The 25,442-nt window shown below is 38.6% G+C and overlaps 2 protein-coding genes and 1 long non-coding RNA gene across 3 annotated transcripts; 2 read left to right on the forward strand and 1 right to left on the reverse strand.

The window, feature by feature from the left end:
- The first annotated feature begins 65 nt into the window (after positions 1–65).
- On the forward strand, positions 66–7,772 carry LOC138878342 (uncharacterized). Its single transcript, XM_070158009.1, has 6 exons — positions 66–394; positions 4,591–4,813; positions 5,027–5,091; positions 5,202–5,980; positions 6,191–6,525; positions 6,873–7,772. The coding sequence occupies exons 1-6, from the start codon at positions 66–68 to the stop codon at positions 7,770–7,772; spliced, it is 2,631 nt and encodes an 876-aa protein (XP_070014110.1).
- A 2,108-nt stretch (positions 7,773–9,880) lies between these two features.
- LOC104217592 (uncharacterized) lies at positions 9,881–14,145 on the reverse strand. Its single transcript, XM_009767879.2, has 3 exons — positions 13,815–14,145; positions 12,234–12,512; positions 9,881–11,174 (listed from the first exon to the last, which is right to left on the reverse strand). The coding sequence occupies exons 1-3, from the start codon at positions 14,073–14,075 to the stop codon at positions 10,065–10,067; spliced, it is 1,650 nt and encodes a 549-aa protein (XP_009766181.1). The 5' UTR covers positions 14,076–14,145; the 3' UTR covers positions 9,881–10,064.
- LOC138876980 (uncharacterized) lies at positions 13,995–15,216 on the forward strand. The gene is made up of 2 exons (XR_011402301.1): positions 13,995–14,082; positions 14,786–15,216. It is a non-coding gene; the product is annotated as an uncharacterized lncRNA (long non-coding RNA).
- Positions 15,217–25,442: the final 10,226 nt, after the last annotated feature.

The raw sequence follows: 25,442 nt of genomic DNA on the forward strand, positions 1-25,442 counted from the left end.
ACATTGATATTCTCTATCACCCGGGAAAGGCTAATGTTGTGGCAGATGCACTTAGTCGAAAATCCATGGGAAGTTTAGCTCATTTGGAGGCCCATCAGAGGTCGTTGGCAAGGGAGGTTCACCAGTTAGATAGTTTGGTAGTTCGCCTTGCGGACTCTAATGAAGGAGGGGTAATTGTGCAGAATAGGGCTGAATCATCGCTTGTGGCAGAGGTGAAAGAGAAGCAATTTGTGGATTCGTTGTTAGCACAACTGAAAGAGAGTATTCTCAAACACAAAACCATAGCTTTTTCCTTGGGCATGAATGATGGTACCCTACGGTACCAAGACCTTCTATGTGTTCCTAATATCGACGGTCTTCGGGAAAGGATCATGGCAGAAGCTCACACTTCCAGGTATTTCGTGCACCTAGGTTCCACAAAAATGTATCATGATATCAAGGAAATTTATTGGTGGAATAACATGAAGAAAGATGTGGCGGACTTTGTGGCAAAATGTCCGAGTTGTCAGCAAGTAAAGGCCGAACACCAAAGGCCCGGTGGATTGGCTCAAAGCATAGAAATTCCAATGTGGAAATGGGAGAGGATCAACATGGATTTTGTGGTAGGGTTACCACGCACTCCGCGCAAGTTTGACTCAATTTGGGTAATTGTTGGTCGACTCACAAAGTCAGCGCACTTTCTGCCAGTCAAATCTACCGACACAGTGGAACGGTACGCTCAGTTGTATATCAAAGAAATAGTCAGGTTACATGGCACTCTAGTTTCAATCATTTCAGATCGAGGGGCTCAGTTCACAGCCAACTTTTGGAAGACGTTTCATCAAGGTTTGGGTACGCAGGTAAATCTTAGCACAGATTTTCATCCACAAACCTATGGTCAAGCAGAGCGAACTATTCAGACGCTTGAAGACATGTTGCGCGCTTGTATTCTTGATTTCAAGGGTAGTTGGGATGACCATTTTCCACTCATATAATTTGCTTACAACAACATCTTCCACACTAGTATCCAGATGGCACCATTCGAAGCACTGTATAGTAGGAGATGTAGGTCTCCCATTGGGTGGTTCGAGGTTGGAGAAGTGGAATTGATAGGGCCGGACCTCATGCATCAGGCCATGGAAAAAGTCAAGATTATTAAGGAGAGATTGAAAACTGCTCAGAGTCGCCAAAAATCCTATTTAGATATGCGTAGCAGAGATTTAGAGTTCAAAGAAGATGATTGGGTATTTCTGAAGGTTTCCCCTATGAAGGGAATCATGCGATTTATAAAGAAGGGAAAATTGAGCCTGGGGTATGTCGGACCATACAGAATCGTTCAGATGATTGGTCAGGTGGCATACAAGCTCGAGATACCACCCTAAATGTCCTTAGTACACCCGATTTTTCATGTGTCCATGTTGAGGAAGGTAGTGGGAGATCCGTCCACTATTGTGACAGTTGAAACTATGGAGGTAAATGAAGAACTTTCATATGAAGAAGTTCCAGTTGCCATTCTTGATAGACAGGTTTGGAAATTGAGAAATAAGGAAATTGCGTCCGTGAAAGTATTATGGCTGAACCAGCAAGTTGAGGAAGCCACTTGGGAAGCCGAGGATGAAATGAAAAGGAAGTATCCACATTTGTTTGAATAGTCATGTAATAGCTTTTATGCATTTAGCTCCTATGAACTATCATCTTTAGACTTGATCTATGTAAAACTGTCCTGTTTCGGTTATAGGTTGGCCATGCGGCCATGGTTAGTATTATATGAGTTATGTTATGTCTTATGTCTATGGAATGTGTACATGCAGTTAGGATATGTTTCTGGGGCTCTCTGACAGGTGGATAGGCCTAAATTCAGAGGAAACTCTGGCAAAATTTTCGGAAATTTAGGGAGTTAGCTAAATTTGGGGTCTATGAATATGTTTCAGGTTGCAAAGAGCAGAAGATTATACAAAGACTGCTAATAAGTGAACCTTGATCCTCATTGGAGGATGAATGATCTTAAGTGGGGGAGGATGTGAGGACCCGTGAAAATTTCCACTCTAAACCCGAAAGCTCGTAGTGGCAATTAGGATCATGTGTTAGTGATGCGTAAAATTCTTGCTCGCCGCGGTTCGGACCTTTTTGACTGATTTATGCTCTAAAAAGTCAAGAAATAATATTTTCCAGAAAAATGTGATTCTGCGGTCGCATATCAGGTATGCGGACCGCATAGTCGCCGCAATGTGATTCAGTGTGTTGGTCAATTTGAGGTCAACTATGCGGTCGATTATGCTATCGCATAACCGATATGCAGACCGCATAATCGTCGCATAATTCCTTTGGTATTTTGTAAGGGGCAGTTCTGCGGTGTATTATGCGACCGTAGAACGGGTATGCAAACTGCATTTCTGCCGCATACCCAGATAGTGTGTTCAGGTTTGGGGGAGTATTTTTGCGGTCCATTATGCGAACTGCATGTCGACTTAGCGGTCGCAAAAGGCGATCGCAGATCTGACTCAGGGCTCCAATTTTCTAAATTTTAAACCCGACCCCCTATCGTTATATTCGGTGTAATAGCTCATTTTGAGCCTATTTCCTGATATTTCTAGAGTTAGAGAGAGGGGTCTAAGAGAGGGAAAGTTCTTCTCATCAAATTACTTCATGAATCCTGGGTAAATTATTGAAGATAATCAAGTGAGGGACCTAAACCCTCATCCCAAGAGGTAAGGCTTTATCACCTCAGCTCTTATTTTTATACTTAGCTATAAGGGGGTCATTAGTGAGGTAATTCATTGGTATAAGAGTGGATTTCTTGCATGCATATCAAACCTTAGAGTGTTGAGGGGATAGTGAACTAAAAAGAAAAGCAATTGGGGTATAGAATGATAGAAATTTCTCTCAAAAAGGGCCTAAGATCACAATGCCCCTTTAGTGTTTGATAGTATGCTCAAAACAAGCTAGAATCTCAATCTCGTCTCTAATTCTCGGTTTAATTTGTAATTCTTACACAATAGATCGAAGTGCTAAAAGTTCTGGAATTTTGTAAGGAATAAGGAAAGCTTTATTGAGGTATGTATGGCTAAAACCCCGTCTTTTAAAAATTGAGCTTCATCGTTGGTTGTGTGAGTACAGTAAGACTAAATTGAATTGTTGTATTGATTGCTATTTCACTTGACTTGGTGTTGCAACCTTATATGCATGGAAACTGTGTCTCAAATTGATCAACGTGCTATTCTTGATAATTTTAAAAGGTGCAAGGGCTATGAATCATGTATCGAAATGCTTAGACCTTAGATTGAAATTTAAGTGCGTTGTTATGCTATTTACATGAAGTCTCATCTACGCCTACAGCCTTATTTGCTCTTTTTTGCCATACTCTCTTGAATTACAAACCTAATGTTGAAAATGGGAACAATGTGAAACGTGAATTGTGGAATGTGAAAATTGTGGCCCCAAGTGTCGGTAAACTAATACATGTGTAACCAAAGATTGGAATGAGATGAATAATGGAAAATGATAACGCCTCGGTAAGGCGGCATAGCCGATCGGGCCGTGATCGGACGCCATGACATATACACATGACGGTTATGCATTGATGATTGAAACTGGAAAGTGTGAATAGAATATTGGTAATGTCTCCAGGAGACGGCCTAGCCGATCGGGTCGAGATCGGACTCCGCTCAAGATAGCGGTGGTAACGTAAACGATGTGGAACAGTATGAAATTGCCAACTAAAGGCTATGGAAACATGACGTGAAGGTTGTGTAATTCTTTGATGTTGATAATGTTGTGATCATTTAAAGCTTTGGAGTGATACTTGTGATTTCCTTCTTTGTGTATGAAAGTTCTTTCTAATTTGATGGTGTTTAGTTATACATACTTGTGCTATTCGATGGTACTAACGTCTCTTTTGTCGGGGGCGCTACATTTTTTTTAATGAATGTAGGTGTCTCCATAGCGGATAGTGTTGGTCGTGTGTAGCGAAGCATCCCTCTCCTCAAGATCTTAGTGAGCCCCTTTCTCCTTCAAGGGGTTGTATTATATATATTTGTATTGTGGACTTTCACTTTTGAGGTATAGCCAGGGCCTTGTTGCCGGCATTGTCATACTTGTATTTTACATCCTTAGAGGCTTCGTAGACATATGTGTGAGTCATGTGCGGGTGTCGGATGGGTGTACTAACTATGTTGCAATTCTAATTCCCGTTTCTCTAAAGTATAAATGTATGGGACCTCGGAACTCATTTATGGTTTGATGTGGTGATTTAAAATGAACTAGTAATGTGGGATGCACTATCTTCCCTTGGTTAAATAAACGGAAGCATGGTGTCCTTATTCATATTGAGCTAGGTAGGTAGTGTTTGATAAGGCTTGCTCAGTTGGGATCACTCGATTGAGCGCCAGTCGCGCCTCCCGAGGTTGGGTCATGACAGTAGTGAAGGAGAATTGGAAGGCAGACTTCTTTGCTAATCCATTTACTCTTTTCAATTACAAAGAAGGTAAAGAAGGCACTTTCAACTTGGAGAAAAGCAACATATGGGGACATTTATTAGAAGATATCAAGTTTGGAGGAGGTTGTGAAGGTTCATGAAACATAATTTGAACTAAATCTAACTCTGCAAAACAGGGAAAGATTGCACAATGTACAAGCTGACTTGTTCAAATTTCTGGCATTAAAGGAGGAATTTTGGAAGCAGAAAGCTGGTATGACTTGGTTCCAAGATGGAGATAGGAACACAATATTTTTTCATGTGCATGTTAATGGAAGAAGGAAGAGATTTCAGCTAAAAAGAATACAAGATGGTGAGGGAAATTGGCTAGAAGATATTGTCGCTATGGCTGAGGAGGCAGTAAACTTTTTTTAGGCACAATTCAAAGAAGACGTCGTCCCTTCTGCGCTTGGTATTATTGATCATATACCACACATTTTAGAGGCTGAACAGAATCAAGAATTAATACGACAACCTTCAGCAGATGAAGTCAAGCAGGCAGTTTTTGGCTTGAGTGGAGAGAGTGCCGGAGGTCCAGATAGTTTCAATGGTAGCTTTTTTCAGGCTTGTTAGGATATCATTGGAGATGATGTGATTGAAATGGTGAAAGCTTTTTTCAGTGGGCAGGAATTACCCAGGTATGTGACTCGCACTAACTTGGTGTTGCTGCCTAAAAAGAAAGAGGTGACAACTTTTCAGATATGCGACCTATCAATCTTAGCAACTTCATCAACAAAGTGTTTTCAAGAGTTATACATGAGAGGTTAGCTGGTCTTCTTCCTAGCCTTATTTCAGATGAGCAAGCTGGTTTTGTGAAAGGGAGGATTATTGTTGAGAATGTTCTACTTATGCAAGAAATCATCACTAATATAAGATTGAGAACAAAAGAAGGCCCTAATGTTGTAATGAAGCGTAACATGACCAAGGCATACAATAGGTTATCATGGTTATTTCTAACCAAGGTGTTGAGAAAGATGGGCTTCTGTGAAAGATTTATTAGATTGATTTTTGGCATTGTATCTAATAACTGGTACTCTGTCCTAATCAATGGACAACCATATGGATTTTTCAAGTCCACGAGAGGAGTTAAACAGGAAGATCCACTATCCCCCACCTTATTCATTTTGGCAGCAAAAGCATTATCAAGGGGTCTAAATGCTCTTCATTTGAATCTTTATTTTTGTGGCTTTGGTTTACCTAAGTGGAGTCCAAATATCAATCATCTAGCTTATGCAGATGATACGATCATATTTTCATCATCAGATTTTACCTCAGTTCAGTTGATCATGGAGGTGATATATGCATATGAAGTAGCTAGGCAGTTGATAAACAAGTCCAAATCAGCAGTATACATGCACCACTCCACTGATGATGAAGTGGTGAGGAAGGTCCAAAGAATCACTGGAATTCAAAGACGAGAGTTTCCCTTTACATACCTTGGATGTCCAATATTTTACTCTAGAAGAAGGATGAATTATCATGAAGGGCTTATGAAAAAGATTTTGGATCAGTTACAGTCGTGGAAGGGTAAATTACTGTCCATAGGAGGGAGAGCAGTTCTGATTTCCAATGTATTACAAAGCATGCCTATCCATCTACTTTAAGCAATTAATCCTCCTGCTTTTGTGATAAACAAGCTGCACAAGTTGTTTGCTAGGTTCTTTTGGAGTAATTCGATTGATGGTAGAGCTAGACACTGGATATCTTGGCCTAAACTATGCTTTTCTTATGATGAAGGAGGTGTAGGATTTAGGTCTCCACATGACATGTCAAAAATGTTATTTTATAAACTGTGGTGGAACTTTCATACTAAACCATCATTATGGAGTTCTTTCATGAGCCAAAAGTACTGCAAAAAGTTGAATGCTTTGATTGTACCATGGAGAAATGGGTCTCATATATGGAGAAAAATGTTGGAATGCAGAGATATTATTGAACAGCAAATAGTATGGCAACCTAAGATGGGATCATCTCTTTTTTGGTTTGATAACTTGACAGGGCTTGGTGCACTGTATTTTGTCACCCCTCCAGATTGCTTTTGTGATGAATCTATTCATAACATTTATGATGTGGTACATGAGGGGAGTGGAGTGAAGATGTTTTGAGAGGTATTCTGCCAGAAGATTTAGCTACTAACATTTTGGAGAATATCAAACCTCCAGTACTTGAGGGCCTTGATAAGCCATGCTGGAGCTTAGAAACTAGTGGTGAATTTAGTGTGAGGTCAGCTTGGGAGTTTCTAAGGAGTAGGAGAGATTCAGCCAGTTCATATAGCAAAATGTGGGTGAAAGGACTTCCTTTCAAAATATCATTCTTCATGTGGAAATTATGGAAGGGTATACTGCCATTGGATGATGCGCCGAGATGGTTGGGATACTTTATGCCTTCTAAGTGCTGGTGCTGTGTCAATCCAGATTAGGAATCAGTGAATCATGTTTTTTTCACATCATATGCAGCTAGAAGGGTGTGGTCTTATTTTTTCTCGTTTGCTGGTTTTGCACTAGAGGGGCTAAACTTACACCAAGCAATAGTTAAATGTTGGACTGCACAAGTAATTCCTAGACTGAAGCCAATATTTCAAGCCCTTCCTTGCATAATCGTTGGGGAGTTGTGGAAGAGGAGAAACAGTTATAAACATGGTGAGGTGGTGTCTATCAATAGGGTGGTATATCAAGTGTCCATTACTCTTCAATCATTGATCAAGGTTAGGAAGCCAAGCATGCTTAATGTTCCTCCCAGATGGCCAGATATGCTTCAGATAATGGAAAACTATACTCCTAGTTTGAAGGTTGATAAGGTGATTTGGGAACTTCCTAGTAGTGGGTGGATAAAAATTAACGCGGATGGAGCAGCAAGGGGTAATCCAGGCAGAAGCTCATATGGTTTCTGTATAAGATATGAATATGGTGAGGTTATATATGCTCGAGGGAAGGAAATACAGGAGGGTACAAACACAGTAGCAGAGGTAGTGACAATCCAAGAGGCACTGAGATATTGTATAAATCCTGATCTGACCAATATTTGGATACAAACTGACTCAATGATGCTTAAAAGAGTCATTACTGGAATTTGGAAGCCACCATGGATTATTGCTGAAGATATAGTGGAGATAAGGGAGATGCTGGAACTGTGCAATGGTACTGTTTCACATATCTTTAGAGAAGGAAATAAATTGACAGAGCATTTGGCCAATTATGCATTGGATGTGGGGGATATTGAGTGCCATGAGTTTCATCACCTTGACACAACTGGGAGGAGAACTGTAAATGTGGATAAATTAAAATGTCCATACTTGAGAGTCAAAGTAGCAAGGAGTTAAGGGACATGGGGAAACAGAATACACTGGCGGAAGAAAAGGCCTGGAGTATAACTAATACCCATCCTATTCAAATCCTTTTGGAGGAGAACATGGTGGTAGGAATTTTGACTAACCATATTTTCTTTTTTGCAAGGGATGTTACTGTATACATGCCTTACTATTTCATTCAATTTCAATGGGTGGTATTAGCGTTTGACGCTCATTCCCTTGAAGTTGGATTGATAGTAGGCACAAGCATGGAAGCAATGATGACTTTCAGTGTACTAGGGTGTGAAATATGGACTTTCAATCTTCCAAGGTGTATCTTAACACCTTGTAATGATTCAGCCCCTCGTATAAATATCAATTTCATGATAGAAAGCTGCCCAGATATTGGATAGAGGAAATCATGTGCGACTGGATTGATTGGCAGGCAAAAGAGGGACTAAAGATTGTATTGGGGAGTAAATTCTCAGTGTATCTCACTAATATTAATTCTCAGGATTGGGGCCTCACAAAGGGTTCATCACATTCATGCTGGAACTCGCATGATTTGAATACCAAACAGTGCTGGATCGCCTATGAGCATAGTAGCTGGCCAGTCGATGCAATGCAGAATGCGGCCAATTGGGACCTTCTAAGGGAGAAATATCAGTACCTTTGTGTCAATAATACATATAGGGAGCCAGGCAAAGCAGAACATATTGGTTCTGTTGGAAATCAGATAGCCAATTGCCATGTTCAAATCCTATAGAGGAAAGCATGGGGCTACTGTGTTTCACTAACATAATTTTATATTTTGCAGGAAACTTTACTGTGAACATGCCTTACTTATTGATTAGACCCCATAGAGTGGTATTAGCATATAGTGCTCATTCCTTTAGTGAAAGACCAATAGTAAGCATAAGCATGCAGGCTAAAGAGGATAATGGGCAGGGCAGTCTTAAGTGGATTAGACTCGAACTCGTTGCCATTTGTACATATCAATCACTACCCCAAAATGAAAGCTGCAATAGTCAGACAATGGATATGAATAAAATGCAGCTTACTAGTCTCATCAAAAGAAATACTCGGGAGGAACTACTGCTGCCAGGTGCTCGATGATCAGCTATGACATGGGAGTTTGGTGCTCAAAAATGGGAGTGATGAGTGCATTGTGGACTAAAATTTCAGTGCACCTCATTACCTCCATATACCATGAAGGCTCCCAAGTAAAATTTGTCCCCCAGTGTTGCTTGAACTCAAATTATTTCTCCAGCAAACTATGCAAACTCACTCATGCTCACAATTGTTGGTATAAAGGTGCCATATTTTGCAGAGCAGTTGCGGTGAATCACAAGGTGTTACAGCTGGTACAATGCATTTGTATTAATCATATACAGCACAATGGACATAATGATAGTGGCTTATTGAGCTCATCACCACAAATATGGATAATGCAAGATGCAAAAGATGGCTATTTCACGCGAGGAAGGATGCCCAGGCAGAGTTACTGGGCAGGGGAATTGTTTGAGGATCACACCACTTCCACAGGGCTAGTTTTTATACGTCAGTTTCGTTGCTTTATTAGTTTACATTATGTGATATCAATGTTGAGTACATTGCTCAACATTGATAATATGCACTATGTATTCGGCAAAGTTTATTTCTTTCATCTTGTTAGATCTCCTGACATTTTGTTTTGTTTTTGAATTTTATATATATAAAAACTAACCCTAGGCACCTTACCAGTGGATTTACTAAAAAAAAAAAAAAAAAAAACGAGTGGTGAAGCGCACACTTTACGGAGATTAAAAGAAAACCACGGATATAAGAACTTAACAAAATAGTTATCAAATTTCAATTAAGATAACTCTTTACTGCATCCAATACACAGTAATACTAATATTGATCCAATTCATCAAAGTTGACATTCAAAAAATCATTCGCATCACGCCAGGATTACTTTGAGCGTTGTTGTTTGAAGCGCCTGGCGTTGCCAATAAAGCAATAATCCTTCGCTTCACATTTCTTCAAACGATGAAGCAATGACTTTTAATAGCACTAGTGGCTAAATAGAAAATACAGAGTTTTCTCTAATCATTACAAGAAAGAGAGAAGAAATGCACAAAGGGAACCGAGATGTCACATTAATGAACAACAAAAACTGTGTAAGCACAAGAATGAAGTTTTATGACACAAGTAAACAGAGCCGCTTAAATCCAAACAAATATTTTCTTTTATCAAAATTTGGTATGATTTTCTTTATTTCCAAATCTGATCTATGTAACTCAAACTACTTCTGTACAGAAACATGAATTAGAGGAAAACATATTATCTACCATTCCAGCCTTGTGGCGGCTGGCTTTCCCCATTATTCATCAACTTGTCCAATACCACATTCAAATCAACTGACTGTCCATTCTCTGTCAATCTCCGCACTGTTGCTCTTACTTGGTCTCTTGAAAATCCCATATTTGTCACTTTATCAACTACATCATCAATAGGAACTCTAGTTCCAGTACGAGGAGAACTAGACCCACTACCAACTGCAGAAGTGGTAGGTAGTGCTTGAGGTAATATTCTTGCTGTGGGGAGGTGTGGATAACCACTTCCACCACTCTGGCCCATTGCGGTCGAAGCAAGTTGCTGCGATTTAAAAGGGGAGTCACTGCCATACTGGACAGGGGAACCGCTATAAGGATAAGATTCACCCGGGCCAGTGGATGAACCATGAGCACCAGAAAATCCAGAAACCTGTCTGCCAGATGGGGGCTCAAACATATTAGAGTAAGCTGCGTAAAACTGCAGGGACGCAGGGGCTCCACTTGATGGATTAGAGGGAGGTTGACTGGTATTTGGTAATGAATAATTCTGCGATGCTATATGATGTCTCTCCTCAGGATGACGGCTCAATGGAGGTTGAGGTTGTGAGCGATTAACAGATGTATAAGGCAGATGCCCTTGAAGAGGTGGAGATGGCTGCGAGTACAGCGGTGAAGGCGAAGGCTGATACCCTTGATGTGGAGGTGGTGGGATAGAGGTCTGTGGCTGCTGCGGTGCCGGCAGCTGGTACTGCTGACTAGAGTTTCCTGGTGCCTGACTAATCGGTGGGAGATAAGTTTCTTTTTGAGTGCCGGAAGGAATTGGGTTCTGGGCCAACTGGTTCTGAAGCTGAGTTTGAGATAGTGAATTCTGTTGCGGAGGGGGTGGAGGAGCATTAGGTGGAGGAAGAGCGAAAGGCGGTTGAGCAAGCGCAATAACAGGGGGAAATTGTTGGTGAGACAGAACAGGAGCAGATGACATAGGTTGTGCTGAGTCCACGTGTGTAGTATTGTGGGTGTCTACTTCCTGCTCAAGCTTTGGAACTTGAAATCTTGCAAGCTGTAGTTGAGTATTCATTATATCCTGTTTATTCTTTATGACCTGTACACCATCTTGCACCTACATGAAATTTGTGTAACTAGAAGATGACATAGCTCATAATGATGATACAAAAAGAAAAAGGAACCAGGTAAAATTTTATCTTCTTCTTTTTTAGCCCTTTTAGTAAATATTTCACTGAAGGGGAGCTTTGGCGTAACTGGTAAAATTGTTGTCATGTGACCAGGAGGTCACGGGTTCAAGCCGTGGAACCAGCCTCTTGCAGAAATATAGGGTAAGGCTGCGTACTATAGACCCTTGTGGTCCGGCCCTTCCCCGAACCCCGCGCATAGCGGGAGCTTAGTGCACCTGGCTGCCCTTTAGTAAATATTTCATTATTTTTATTCTTTTTATCGGTTATAGAGTTTTCAATCTACTTTGAAACAGATATAAAAGCAAGTTAATAATTCACCAAGCAATCACCAAATGAACCTTATGATAAGTTTCATTCGACATGCCATGGGCATGATTCTTCCCTTCCAGAATAGGGAACACCCAGAATATCCTCTCTTTCAACTTCAGTAAATAAAAACAGTTCCATAAAGTCCAACAGTTCTTGATAACATTGATCCATTTCCAAATTCAGATATCTCCATTTTTAAATATGAAGTGATACGCCACAGTCAGCCGAGAATATAAATAGCATAGTATTGTCTATGCAGCAGATACTAGTACATAATAACATAACTCGAGAACAAAAACCATCATACCATTGCAAATTGATAACAATTGTCCGAACATATTCTCCAACACCTACATGCTGAAATGCCTTAGATGACGTAAAAGCTTAAAACCACAAGGAAACTACCCAAAACTTATTCAGCAGACATAACAGTATATTTATACAAAGGGTATTGCTCGGACAGAGATATTAAAAAAAGATGAGCCAGTAATACAAGAGGCGAAGTGCAATTTTCCTAAGATTAATGTAAAAATGGGCAAGAATACGGAAAAATAAATATATAAATAAAAGAAGCTCATATATAATCAACAAAGGATAAAACAATGCAGCCTACACTTACACAGCTCATAGAGCAGTTTAGTCAAAACATATAGAAGAAGTTATATGAAAGATGATACCTCTCTGAAAATATTTTCCACCAGTCTCAGTTTTCCGTCAGTGCTCCCATTGTTGTTATCAACAGAAAGCTTGAGGCCATCAAGAGAACTTTCAATCTGGCGACTTCGAGTTTCTACTTGTGATAGTCGAGCACTCATGCTCTCTATTGCATGTAGAAGATTATCAGCGTAATCTTTCACTGTATGATCAATTTCAAATAACAAAGATGAATCAACAGTGCTCAGATCTTTATCCCCACTGAGTTTGGCCGGTGCAAGTGAGTCAAGAGAACCATAATTCTGCATTGAATTACGGAAATTACAATACAAGATACATATCATTGACAGAACTTATGTATAGTTCCATAAACTGGCCCAATAAAGCAAGTAGATATCCAACTAGATTCAGCAGAACACACATAAAATAGAAGTGAAATGAGAAAGAGATTAAAAAAGAACGATGCTGCCTCATAAGGTCCACAAGCAATTAGAGCACATATGATACGAGGAGTATCGCGGGCATGTACATGTCCTTTTGTTGCTGATGCTTTTCAATTTAAGAATCTTTATCATAGCAAAAGATAATTGGATAACTACAAGCTGACCATTCTTGCTCATAAAACATGCCAAGTAGAAGATTGTTTTTAAATAATATACTAGTAGCTCATTTGGTGCATCCTCTAGATGTGCGAGAAGCCCAGAACCCAACTTGCTTGGAACTAAAGCAATTAATGTTGTTGTGACAGTAGCCCAAACACAACAAAAAGGTCAGTGACCACATAATGGTCAAGTGGTTCACAAGCAGCTAAATTAATACGGTTCAATAACCAAAACCTTTCAGACAGAGCTATAACAGCAAACTTCAATACCAATTCTCAGAGGCAAAGTCAAAATTTCCGCACTACAACACTAATGAACCACAAAGGACGCAATAAATAGAGAAATATCTAAGCTCCACACCGATAAACTAGTCGTCAACCAAAGCCCATACAAGAGAATAAAACAGAGCAAGTGTTCATTGCATTGTTAGAGACAGATTCAGAATTTTAAGCTAGTGGGTGCAGAATACTAGTGTGTCTACACTGCTACTGAAAATATAGTACATTATAAGTTAGAGTTTAAATTCTATGCATTGACGATGTAAAGAATACTTGCAAAATCAGGTCTTTTATTAGGTAACAATATGTAAATCTCCTGATAAGCATTAATTGGTAATCTCGTAAAAATGACAACTAACTAGTTATCCAAGGTTAAAAACCATTGATAGTGCAAAATCACTGTCTGTGTAAAACACTATCAGGTCACCAAAGGATATGTATAGGAAGGCTCATTAAAATGTGGATTTGTAATCTTATAAAATAAGACAAGACAGGTTACTTGCTACAACAGCTAAAGAGACAAAGATGGCCGTGTAAAAATTCCTTACACAAACGATGTATATACTTCCACTCTAATTGGTAATTTGGTAAAATGATAACTAAACTACTATTACGTGTTAAAATTCACTGATTTTATACTATCAGGGCATAACTTACATCCGTATAAGCAAATACTTGTAATATTTTTTAAAATACAGAATACTACTGGAGAACGAGCGATTACTCTGATTCTAGAAGTGTTGCTTTTAAATTCAACAGAATTCCAATCCCTAGCTCCAGTGATATGACCCGAATCAATATGAGATTTCGGCGGCGATGATCCAGTTGGGCGAATCGGGCGGAATTCGTAACCCGGAACAATACTTTCCCCTTTTGTACTGCCGCTAATGTCCTCGTGAGGGTTCATGAGGTTGATGAAGTCATTGTTGCTCTGTGAATTTGTTAGATCCATTATCTGCCTGTCCATATACTGCGATGTATTCATCGATGGTGTAAGTGTATATATAAGCTTTGCTTTGTTCTTGTGATTTTTGGATTAGTTGCGGTGAATACTATAGTGTTTGTTTTATCTCTGTTTCAATTTTAGCAAATTATTTCTTTTTTGTTTTAGAATGAACTCATAATTCTAAATTTGGTAACAATTTAGTTTAAACTTATAATTCCAAGAATGTTTTATAGCCACATATATACTCTGAACCACTTTTTGACTTGTTTAGAATTACAAATTTTAAAAGTATTATTTTTTCTTAAACTTGGTGCCCAGTCAAATAAGTTCATAGAGAGAGTATTATTACTTTTTATTTTTTTGGTTCTTTTGCTCCTTTTTTTAACGCTCGGTTCAGTCTGTTGCTTCTTAGGTGTGCCAAGCATAAGGTTATTGTTAGCAAATTATCTTCTTTTTTTTCTATTGATTTTGACAAAACTCAATATCGAATGCACGGAAAATACTTCGAGAAAAATATCCTTAAAGTTACTCTATTAGTCAAAAATTTAAAAAGGATAAAAATTAAGTTCATTGGATTATATTCTAGTCATTTTAAGTAACATGATAAATGTGGTGTATAATTAGTCCGAATATAATTATGTTCTAGTCATTTTAAGTAACATGATAATTATTGTGTATAATTACTCAGATTTTCTCCAAGAATCTTTATTTCCATAATCCAGTTATATCATTCTATTTAAACTTGACAGATTAACATCACCACCAAATCAATTTCTCAAATAGAAAACAAGAAGAAGTTTGAAATACAAATTACACGAGAAATGGAAAAAGCAGCAAACATGAAGCTGGGATTGGGGATTGCAATCATATTGATGATGGTCTTTGCTGCAGAAGGGGAAACTGATGTACAAAGATGAGTTAATAAATGCCAGGCAAGGTGTGGCAATGATCAAGAATGTTTCAATGACTGTATAAATCACTTTGTTGTACCTGTGAATGGACAATATCAAATTTATTATTGTAACATTGGTTGTGCTTTGGGTAAGTGTTCTAAATTTGATGTAAATGACAATCAAAGAGAGACTAGTTTGGAGGAGTGTTCCAACAAGGATTGTTATTTCAAAAACTAGTGATCCATATATTGTTGGAAATATGCGCTAAAAGAATATAGTTTATCCTCCTTTATATTGTTTTTAGCATTTATTTTTATTATATCAATCAAATGAGTAAACTGATTAACTGCTTTTTGACTGAGACATCAAGAACATTGCCACAGAAGAGTGATATTGACACAAATATTTGCTAGACGCTGAATTGATATATCTATTGTTGCTTAACAGAGAAAGCAGTTCTATGTTGGTAAAAATACAGTTGCATATGAAAAAATAAAATTAAAAAAAATATATAAAATGTTTTCAAGTTGAGGTTAGGATTGTATCACCCTGGAAATTTTTTATAATATTTGGAGGTCTAATGGATATAAAAAAATTTGTTTTGCGTTTTAAATATTAGACACTGATAAAATAATACTGTGGAAGTGTATAAAAATATTTACACAATTTAGAAGTGTATAAGTACATATAAGTATGCGAGAATACTTAAAAATATCAATATTGGAGGTTGAAAAAGTTGAAGGAGTTCACGGCTTAAGCAACGTTTCTTTATGCTGCAGCCGAGAATTTCTGTGAAGAAAAAGGAATTGACCGAGAGAAAACTTGCCCAAGGCTATCACTATAGCGCTAAGATTTGTCATTGCAGCCATGCGCTGAAACTGGAAGCTTCAGTTTTCAGGCCCGGTTGTGAGGCCTCCTATGTCATCATGTCACATAGGTGTCATTTGTCATATATTGATACCGTGCGGAAGATTACATAGGAGGAAAGCTAGCACTTGTAGAAAGATTCTAGAGAAATATGGACATTTTTCTTGGAAGATCTAAGATCCTTATAGATTTGCTAGAAAAGTCCTTAAATCTTCTAAACTTGTAAGGAATTCTAGGGGAAAACCCTTATCTTGTAAATATAAAGGACTTGTGCCACAATTAATATTTACACAATAGCCCCTTGGAAACTAGTATATAAAAAGGGTCATCATTTGTAACTTACCAAGCAAAACAATCAAGTTCTCTACGATACAAAAGTTTCTTTAACAAAATTCTCTTGTCTTTCTTATCTAGCATTCCCTTAGCAATTTGAGTGTAGTATCTTTGGCGGACTTGGCATAGACAGATTGTGAGCAAGTTGTACAAGAACGTGAGCGAGTTGTCAAATATCGCATGTTCGCTTAGTTCAAGACTAAGGACATGATAACATGGTATCAGAGCAAGGTTGCAAATTATGGAGTGGTGAACGCCGGAGAAATTAACGATATCAATACCCAAACGACATCTAGAATACTGCTGGCAAGAAGAATCGTAACAAAAAGAGGAATGCCACCAACAAGATCCAGGAGGTGTCCCCCGAGGTTATGTCAAACGAAGGGCTTACATCCTAAGAACTATCTGCCACTGAGGCGAGCGAGAATAAAGTGGAGGTCGAACCTGAGGATGTCTTGCTCGATAAAGAGTGGGTAATGAAGGTGAATGCGGGGATGGATGCCGTGAAAATCATTGGCTAATGCTTGGGGAAAGTGGAAGGCACCCTTAGCGTTCATGAGGGGAACATTCTTGCGTCAGGGCACGCTGCTGTTGTTTATCAGACCCAGGTGAACTGCATATTGGCCGATTTTAGGCGGTTTTAGCGGTTGGAGCAGAGAGTAGACCGACCGTGACTGTTGAGGAGCAGAAGCGGTTGGACAAATCGAGTAGGATTTATCCTCTTGTCTTTTGTGGTTAGTAGTCAGAGGACGCACATAATTTCATTGATCGTTGCAGGGATAAGCTGCATAATATGGGGGCAGTGAGGTCCAATGGGGTGGACTTCAACACATTTCAGTTAGAAGGGAAAGCTCGCAGATGGTGGCAATCTTATCTCTAGAACAGGCCAGCAGGTTCACCTCCTTTGAATAGGACCAGTTCACACATCTCTTCTTGGAGAGATATATCCCACCCTCATAGAGGGAAGAGTTACGGGTCAGTTCGAGCGTCTCAAACAGGGTCAGATGTCCGTGACTGACTATGAGGCGAGATTCTATGAGTTGTCTCATCATGTAGCTATCATACTCCCCACATATGCACAGAGAATACGGAGGTTTATTGCAGGCTTGCACTATATGATCCAGGTTTCTCTGACCCGAGAAGCAGATATGGGGACTCCTTACAATCAAGTTGTGGAGATAGCTCGGAAGATCGAGCTTATCCACAACTAGGGCTGAGAGTTCACAACGAGGGACAAGCGGCCTCGGCATTCTAGTGGATGTAGCGGTTCCTGAGGGGCTAGCCTAGCAGGCCCATTTATTCAGTGCCACCACATGCTCGGGGTGCTTTAGCGTGGACCTACTTCAGCATCATTCGAGAGAGCACCTATTATCCACTGGCTATTCAAGGTTCCTCAAGTAGGTATTTAGGTTATTAGGGTAAGACCTAGAGTCAGCATTTTTCGCACCGAGAGGCTGCTTCAAGTGCGAGGAGCTTAGTCATGTGAGGAGGGTTTTCCCCAGGTTTTAGGGCAAGGCAATATAGCATGGCTAACAGCCCATTATTATCGCACTAGTTATTGCATCGCACGTGTGGCTGGCCAGGGGTGAGGGGTAGGTGGGTAGGGGTCACCCTAGAGGTAGAGGCTAACCGGGTGGTGCTCCAGCTAGATTTGATGCCTTCCCAGCCAAACCAGATGTAGTAGCCTCAGACGTCGTGATCACCAATATTATTCCTATCTACCGTAGGGATGCTTTTCAATCCAGGGTGTACTTATTCCTATGTCTCTTCACTATTTTCTCCTTATCTGGATGTATCTCGTGAGTCCTTGGGTGTTCCTGTATATGTATCCACATGTACTTGTAAGTGATTCAATTTTTGTGGATCGGGTTTACCGCTCCTATGTAGTGACTTTCTGTGGTTATGAGACCAGACCGAATCTTATGCTGCTCGATATGATTGACTTCAAGGTTATTCTAGGCATGTACTGGTTGTCTCCGTACCATTCCTTTCTTGATCTCCATGCCAAGATTGTTACCTTGGCTATGCTAGAGTTGACTAGGTTGGAGTGGAGAGGCTCATCTATTAGTACATCTAGTCAAGTTATCTCTTGCTTGAAGGCTCGACACATAGTCGAGAAGGGTTGTTTGGCCTATTTGTCCTTTGTTCGAGATACTGCTGTGGAGACTTCCATGATAGATTCATTTCCTTTGGTGTGGGAGTTCTCCGATTTATTTCCTGCTGATCTACCAGGCATGCCACCCGTATCCTGATATCGATTTTGACATTTATCTAGAGCCAAGCACCCAGCCTATCTCTATTTTGCCTTATTGTTTGGCTTCAATAGAGTTGAGAGAGTTGAAGGACCAGTTTCAAGAGTTTATCGATAAGGGGTTCATTAGGCCGAGTGTGTCACCTTGGGGTGCATCGGTATTATTTGTGAAAAAGGATGAGAGTATGCGGATGTGCATTGACTACCGCGAGTTGAACAAAATCACCATAAAAAATAAGTACCCATTGTCGTGCATTGATAATTTGTTTTATCACCTACAGGGTGTTAGAGTGTTCTCGAAGATTGACTTGGGATCTGGTATCATCAGTTAAGGATCGTGCTTCGGATATTCCGAAGACGGCTTTCTGAACTAGATATGGGCACTATGAGTTTCTAGTGATGTCCTTCGGCTTGACTAAAGCCCCGGTGGTTTTTTTGGATTTGATGAATTTGGTGTTCAGGCCATATCTTGACTCATTTGTCATTGTCATAATTGGTGACATACTGATTTGCTCGCGTAGCATGGAGGAGCACGAGCAACATTTGAGGATAGTGCTTCAAACTCTAAGGGAACAAAAGCTTTATGCTAAGTTCACCAAGTGCAAGTTCTGGTTAGATTCTACGGCTCTCTCGGGGTATATTGTACTAGGTGAAGGTATTAAGGTGGATCCCAAGAAGATCTAGGTAGTTCAGAGTAGGCCTCGTCCCACCACAGCAACTGAGATCGGGTGTTTCTTGGGGATAGCAGGTTATTATCATCGATTTGTGGAGGGATTCTAATCTACTGCAGTTCCTTGGACTAGATTGACCCAGAAGGGTGCTTAATTAAGATGGTCCGATGACTGCGAGGCGAGCTTTCAGAAGATCAAGACCGCATTGACTACAACACCACGTTTGTTTTGCCCTTCGATTTAGGGAAGTATACTATGTATTGCGACACTTCTCGTGTTAGTTTGGGTTTTGTATTGATGCAAGAGGGTGAGTTATTGCATATACTTCACGTCAATTGAAGCCTCATGAGAAGAATTATCATGTGCTTGATTTGGAGTTGGTTGCGATAGTTCATGCTCTCAAGATCTTGAGGCATTATCTATATGGAGTGTCATGCGAGGTCTACACCAATCACCGCAGTTTACAACATTTGTTTAATAAGTGGAATCTTAATCCGAGGAAGCGCAGGTGGCTTGAGTTACTGAAGGATTATCATATTACCATCCTCTAGAATGCAAATATTATCGCGGATACCTTGAGCAGAAATATCGAGAGTATGGGTAGTTTGGCATTCATTTCAGTAGAAGAGAGGCCATTGGATTTGGACATTCAGTTCTTAACTAATCAACTTGTGAGGCTGGATATTTCTGTTATACCCCTTGTTTCATACGTAAGAGTACGTCGTGAGTCAATTGATATAAGCTCATAAATGAAATCATATTTGAAAAGTTTATAAAGTAAGTTAATCTTTTTATCGTGGAGGTTACAAATATTTAATATTATGAATACCAAGTACCAAGAGGGTTGGAACGCTTAGAAGCTAAACAAATTGAAGAAAATAAGTTTTGTCGAAAGTCGATAAGTTTGGAATGTTATAACATGCACTTTGGGGTGAGACTAGGGTTCTTAATGTAATTATGAGGTTATGTTATGAGTTATTTTAGGCATATGATATTCGTGTGTTACATTTTGAAGTCAAGCGAGTTTTGGAACAAAAGTTGGCAAAGGTCATCGCAAGTTATGTTCATAGATGTGCTGAAAATTAGGTCAAATGTAGAGACGATTTTCTCCCAAAATACTTGGAATTACGGGATGATCCACATATCAAATTGAATATCTATAAGTCTAGTTTCTAATGCATTAAACCATTTGTTGATACGACATCAGAGTAGACAGATATTTGCAGTTTTACGAGACAGACTCATAGGTGAAAAATAGGTGTGTCACTAAATCTTTTTGAGCAATACATTTCGTGTGTTATATGAGGTCTTTTTGGGACATATTATGTACCAAATTAAAGGTTTTAGAATTTAGTTTCCGATCCTCTTAATCATACAATCATACGATAACTGTATAAAAAGATATAAGCATCGGAAGAAGGGCCAATGGTAGGGTGCCAAACTAGCACCTCTTTAACTTTCAAAAATTGATACATATAGGTCTTAGGTCGGCTTTCTCTTCATTTTTCAATATAGCACGACTAGAGAACACCCATAAACTTACCTTTAAGCTCTCTACAAGGGTTTGAAAGAATATTAACATCCCGGATACGAAATCAAGAAGCGATAACATTAGAACGATCCCTACGATGTAAGTATCTCTATATCGCCTCTCTTTTTCTTTGTCGTTTGAGTTTTGGAAGGTACTTCATAGTTAAGAAAATGTCTAATTTCTGTATTTAAGCTTTTAAATATCAAGGAAGGTTGATAAATTCATTTCCTAATAGTTAGAACTCACGGGACGATTATCGGAAGCCGTGAGTTCGATTTATTCCATTTTTAGTGGATTGTTTTGTAGTCCACTCGTATTGGCCTATTGTGCTGCTGATTTATGGAGTTTTAAAGGATTAAGGGTGTGGAGAAATACCACATGTTGTAGGGTAGTAGGCTGGTCGCTCGTCGTTGCAGTTTTAGGCTAATTGATAACTTGTTGATTAGATGTGTTATGGTATATTTGGGGTTTTTATTGTATGAAGGTCCCGAATTGTAGTTGGGTTGTTTTTGAGTTGCTGATTGTATTGTGTTTGTATCTCACCTATAGTAGTCTTGAGGGAGCAGTAAAATCAGGGAAAATGCTGCCCGTTTTATTTTAGAATCGAGTAATCGTTTGAGATACGTGATATACTAGCACCATCTAAGTTGTACATGTATTTCTTTATTATAGGGTTGGCGTGCTAGTTTTCATGAGCTTGTTGTTGAGTTGAATTGATGACTTGAGGTATGTTTAGACTATCCCTTCTTTCCTTTTATCATAATCCATATGATATAAATGAAACGAGCAAACGCGGAACTTTCACAAATGACTCTATTCTTAAAAGTACTCAGGGTGCCTATGTTCTTGATTCCTCATATGTCATATTATTATAGCGTCTATTCACGAGTCTCAGAAAATACGTAAGTTAATAAAGTTTTATTTCATGTTATTAACCGATGGAATATTTATCTTATGACATCCCGAGAGATCTTATTGACTTACTTCTTATGCATTGTATTCATTTATACATGTACATTAACTCATGACTAGATGATATTATATACACATATATTATATGTATATGGGATATGGGGAATGGTTATGGCATTATATATGCACCACTAGTTGATCAGTTGGTATACGTTGATGATTTAGCCCACAGAGGCCGAGATGATATGATGGGATGCCCTCAGAGGCTTGATGATGTTATGTATGTATATACCTATGCATGATATGACATTTATACACATATGCATGACATTATAAATGTTTCATGATTCACAGAGCTATTCAGACTTACAGGTTGAGACCTTTGCTCTTTGTTTCTTTTAGGTCTTAAATATATACTACTTTTCATGCCTTACATTCTCGGTACTTTATTTGTACTGACATCCCTTTTGCTTGGAGATGCTGCATTTCATGCTTGCAGGTCCCGAGTGATAGGTTGACAGTCCTCCTAGTAGGTATCAGCTCAGCGGAAGGTGTTGTTGCACTCTACTTGCTCAGAGTTGCCTATTTGGTCAGTATGATTTGGACATGTATTGATTGGTATAGCGGGGCCCTGTCCCGACCTACATGATGTTTATGTACTCTTAGAGGTTTGTAGACAGATGTCATGTATATAGTTACTTGTATGGCCTTGTCGACCTATGTTTTGAGTTTACAAATGATTTTGTCGGCCTTTTAGGCTTGTATGTCACATGTATAAGTTTCTATATCATGTTTCCTCGATCATGTCTAGTATTCCTTTATGTTTTATTCTGGTTATCTCATGACGACCTTTTTGGCCCATTTACCCATGATGGTATGAAAAGAAAAATATGTTATGCGAACCATCGGTTGGGGTCGTGACAAAAGTGGTATCAGAGCAGTTCTATCCTAGGGAGTCTACAAGCTGTGTCTAGTAGAGTCTTGTTTATGAGTGTGTTGTGCACCGCACTTATAAGCAGGGGGATATATGGCATTTAGGACTGTTACTCTTTCTTCTTACTCTAGATCGTGTGGTAGAGCTCAGTTGTAAGCATTCAAACTCCTAAATTCTATTTTATTCGCAATACAACGATACCTACATCTACAAAGATAGTTGGTAAGAGATTGAATGTGGTTGTGGAAGAGTTGAGTTAGAGGAACACGATTTTGCATCATGCTTATGGTGAGTAAATGTAAGGTATTCAGTAGATTGTGTATGTACTAAGATGTGTACTTTTTAATAAGGAGCCCGAAGGCAAGAATATCTATCCACCCATATGGTTTAAAAGAAACAAGAGAATCAGAAGGTAGATACAAGTTTCAACAAGTAAAAGAAGCAAGGTGAAGAAGGATATGAGGTACCCATTTAGTGAAGATTATCTGTATTTACAATTTAGGTAGAGAAGTATAAGCATTTTGAGTTACTTTCAACAGTAACAGAGATATATACAATTGACCACACCCAAGTGAACAACTAATTTTTGACCACACCCAAATTCTATACTATTTTGGTGTAAATATTTTTTTTAGGTCTGATCTTAATATTTTAAATTTTTATCTTACTCTTAATAGGTTTTTTCTTTTTTATAAAAAAAAAAGCTACAAAAAAATATTCACATTCTTAGAATATAATATTTGTTCCTATGTTTAAATAGAAGAAAATTTATATTTATACACACACATATATATATATATATATATATTCGGTTTCTTCTAATTTTAAATGTAAGTTATACTAATATTTTCTTAGTATAATTTAAACTTTAGTGTAAATATTGGGTCTTTTTATTTATATAGTTTTCTTTAAGTCAAAAAGTAAGTTGGTTAATATATATATATATATATATATATATATAGTTATTTATTTTACTTGCTTTTTTATTTAATAAAAATGGGTTAGATAAAGGTTTAAAAAAACAAAAAAAAAACGAAAAGAAAACAGAAAAAGGACAAACAAATAAAAGCTAAATCCTATTTAATAAAACTAGTATCTAACCTCCCAAACTTCCCACTCCCTCATCCCCACCATCCAACTCCCTCACGTCCCTTTCCCCAGTTCCCCCCAATTAGCACACCAACACATTAACTTCCCTCACTCACACATCTATATATTTTGGAATTCCACACTTCAGTAGGGGAGGAGAAGTATTGTTGCATTGAAAAAGTTTTGACGTCGAGGTTTTCATTCGAGGTTGCTAAAGAGTTAGCATCTTTTAACTCTGAAATTAGTTGATTGTAGCTGTTATCTTGTTGATCTTCGCAAAAGATTCCTCTCCATTTCCTTAATATTTGGCCTATATATATTGCTAAATATGTTACTGCTATATTTTGAAACATTTTTATGGTATAAGAATTTGAGAAGTTCTAGCCCATTTAACATTTAGTTTCAGCGTTCTTAATACGGTTCATTATAAGTAAAGGTTTGAAAGAAGAACCATTAAAAGAAATCGAGTATTCTAATAAATATAGTTGACGGAGTGTAAATGACTTAATTTGGATCTCTATTTCTTTATCACAGTTGGTATTTAGTAATTGTCTTATGCCATACGTCTTTTGTTCTTCACCGTTGATTCAAACATAAACTGAGACCTAACATAAAGTTGGTGTGATATAAAAAGAAATACATTTCTTTCATTTTTCAATAATTATGTTTATAGGTTCAAATCAACTAGTATGCTTTAGGTTCGTGTTAACCAATCAATTATCTTGATTATGTACACGTACGCGTGACATAGTTATGATTTCCCAAATTAAAAATCAAGGTATGTGTTCGCACGACTTTGGACGAACAATATTAATAATATTAAGGGCTTTTAATTATGTACACATACGCGTGACATGGTTTTTAGCGCACTAAATAAGATGAGTACACATACACGTGACCCGTCTCAGGATAATTTCTTAATTGAGTGGTAAGATAAAATGCACATAGCTTCTAAAATACGTAGTTAAGCATTTTAATTAAGCCATGTATGATTAAAGCGACCGTGCTAGAACCATGGAACTCGGGAGTACCTAACACCTTCTCTCGGGTTAACAGAATTCCTTACCCGGTCTTCTGGTTTCTCAGATTTTAACATAGAGTCAAAACTACCTCAATTTAGGATTTAAAATAAACCGGTGACTTGGGACACCATAAAATTATTCCAAGTGGCGACTCTGAATTGAATAAATAATCCCATTTCGATTATATCACTTAAATTGGAAAAACTCTCATATCATCCCCTCGGGAAAAAAAGGAGGTGTGACAGCTCTGGCGACTCTGCTGGGGAAGATAACCCAGAACTTCTGTTCAGGGTTTAGAATTTAAGCTTGTAACATGATCTATACTTGGCTTTATTAATTTGATGTTATTACTGTGTTTTTGGGTCTAATGTGCTAATTGCTGCTTATTTACTGTTTTGATATTATTTGAATTGTATTAAACTGTCTTCTCACGCCCCCCTTATGAGTCTTCTGAATTTATGGTGCACATGTGCGCGTGACCCACTTTTATGTTAGAAGTCATACAAATTAGAACGAGGTTGGGTCAAGTAACTAGGCCGGGTATACTTTCGTGCCCCCGGTAAGTTGCCCCCACCTCGGCTCGAGCTGTCCGCTTGGGTAAGCTAGGTCTAAAACACTCCCCCTAGGATTTAAACCTAGAATAACATAGCCTCATGCCAGATTCCTAGTAGGAACATTTATTTGCATCATGTGCATTTGACTTTAGGGACTCAACAAAGGGGTTGGGTCCGTCTAGGACAGGTGTACCCGAGAATTGCAAGATCATCCTGATGCATCTTATGTGCTACTTGTGCATTATTTTTGATTCGGCTTGTGCATGTTGACCGGTTTCTAAAAAAGTATATAAAAATAAAAATAAAAATATAAAAAGGGAAAACCAGAAGGGAGAAATATGAAAGAGAA

This window comes from Nicotiana sylvestris, chromosome 9 (genome assembly GCF_000393655.2).
Source record: "Nicotiana sylvestris chromosome 9, ASM39365v2, whole genome shotgun sequence".
NCBI lineage: Eukaryota > Viridiplantae > Streptophyta > Magnoliopsida > Solanales > Solanaceae > Nicotiana > Nicotiana sylvestris.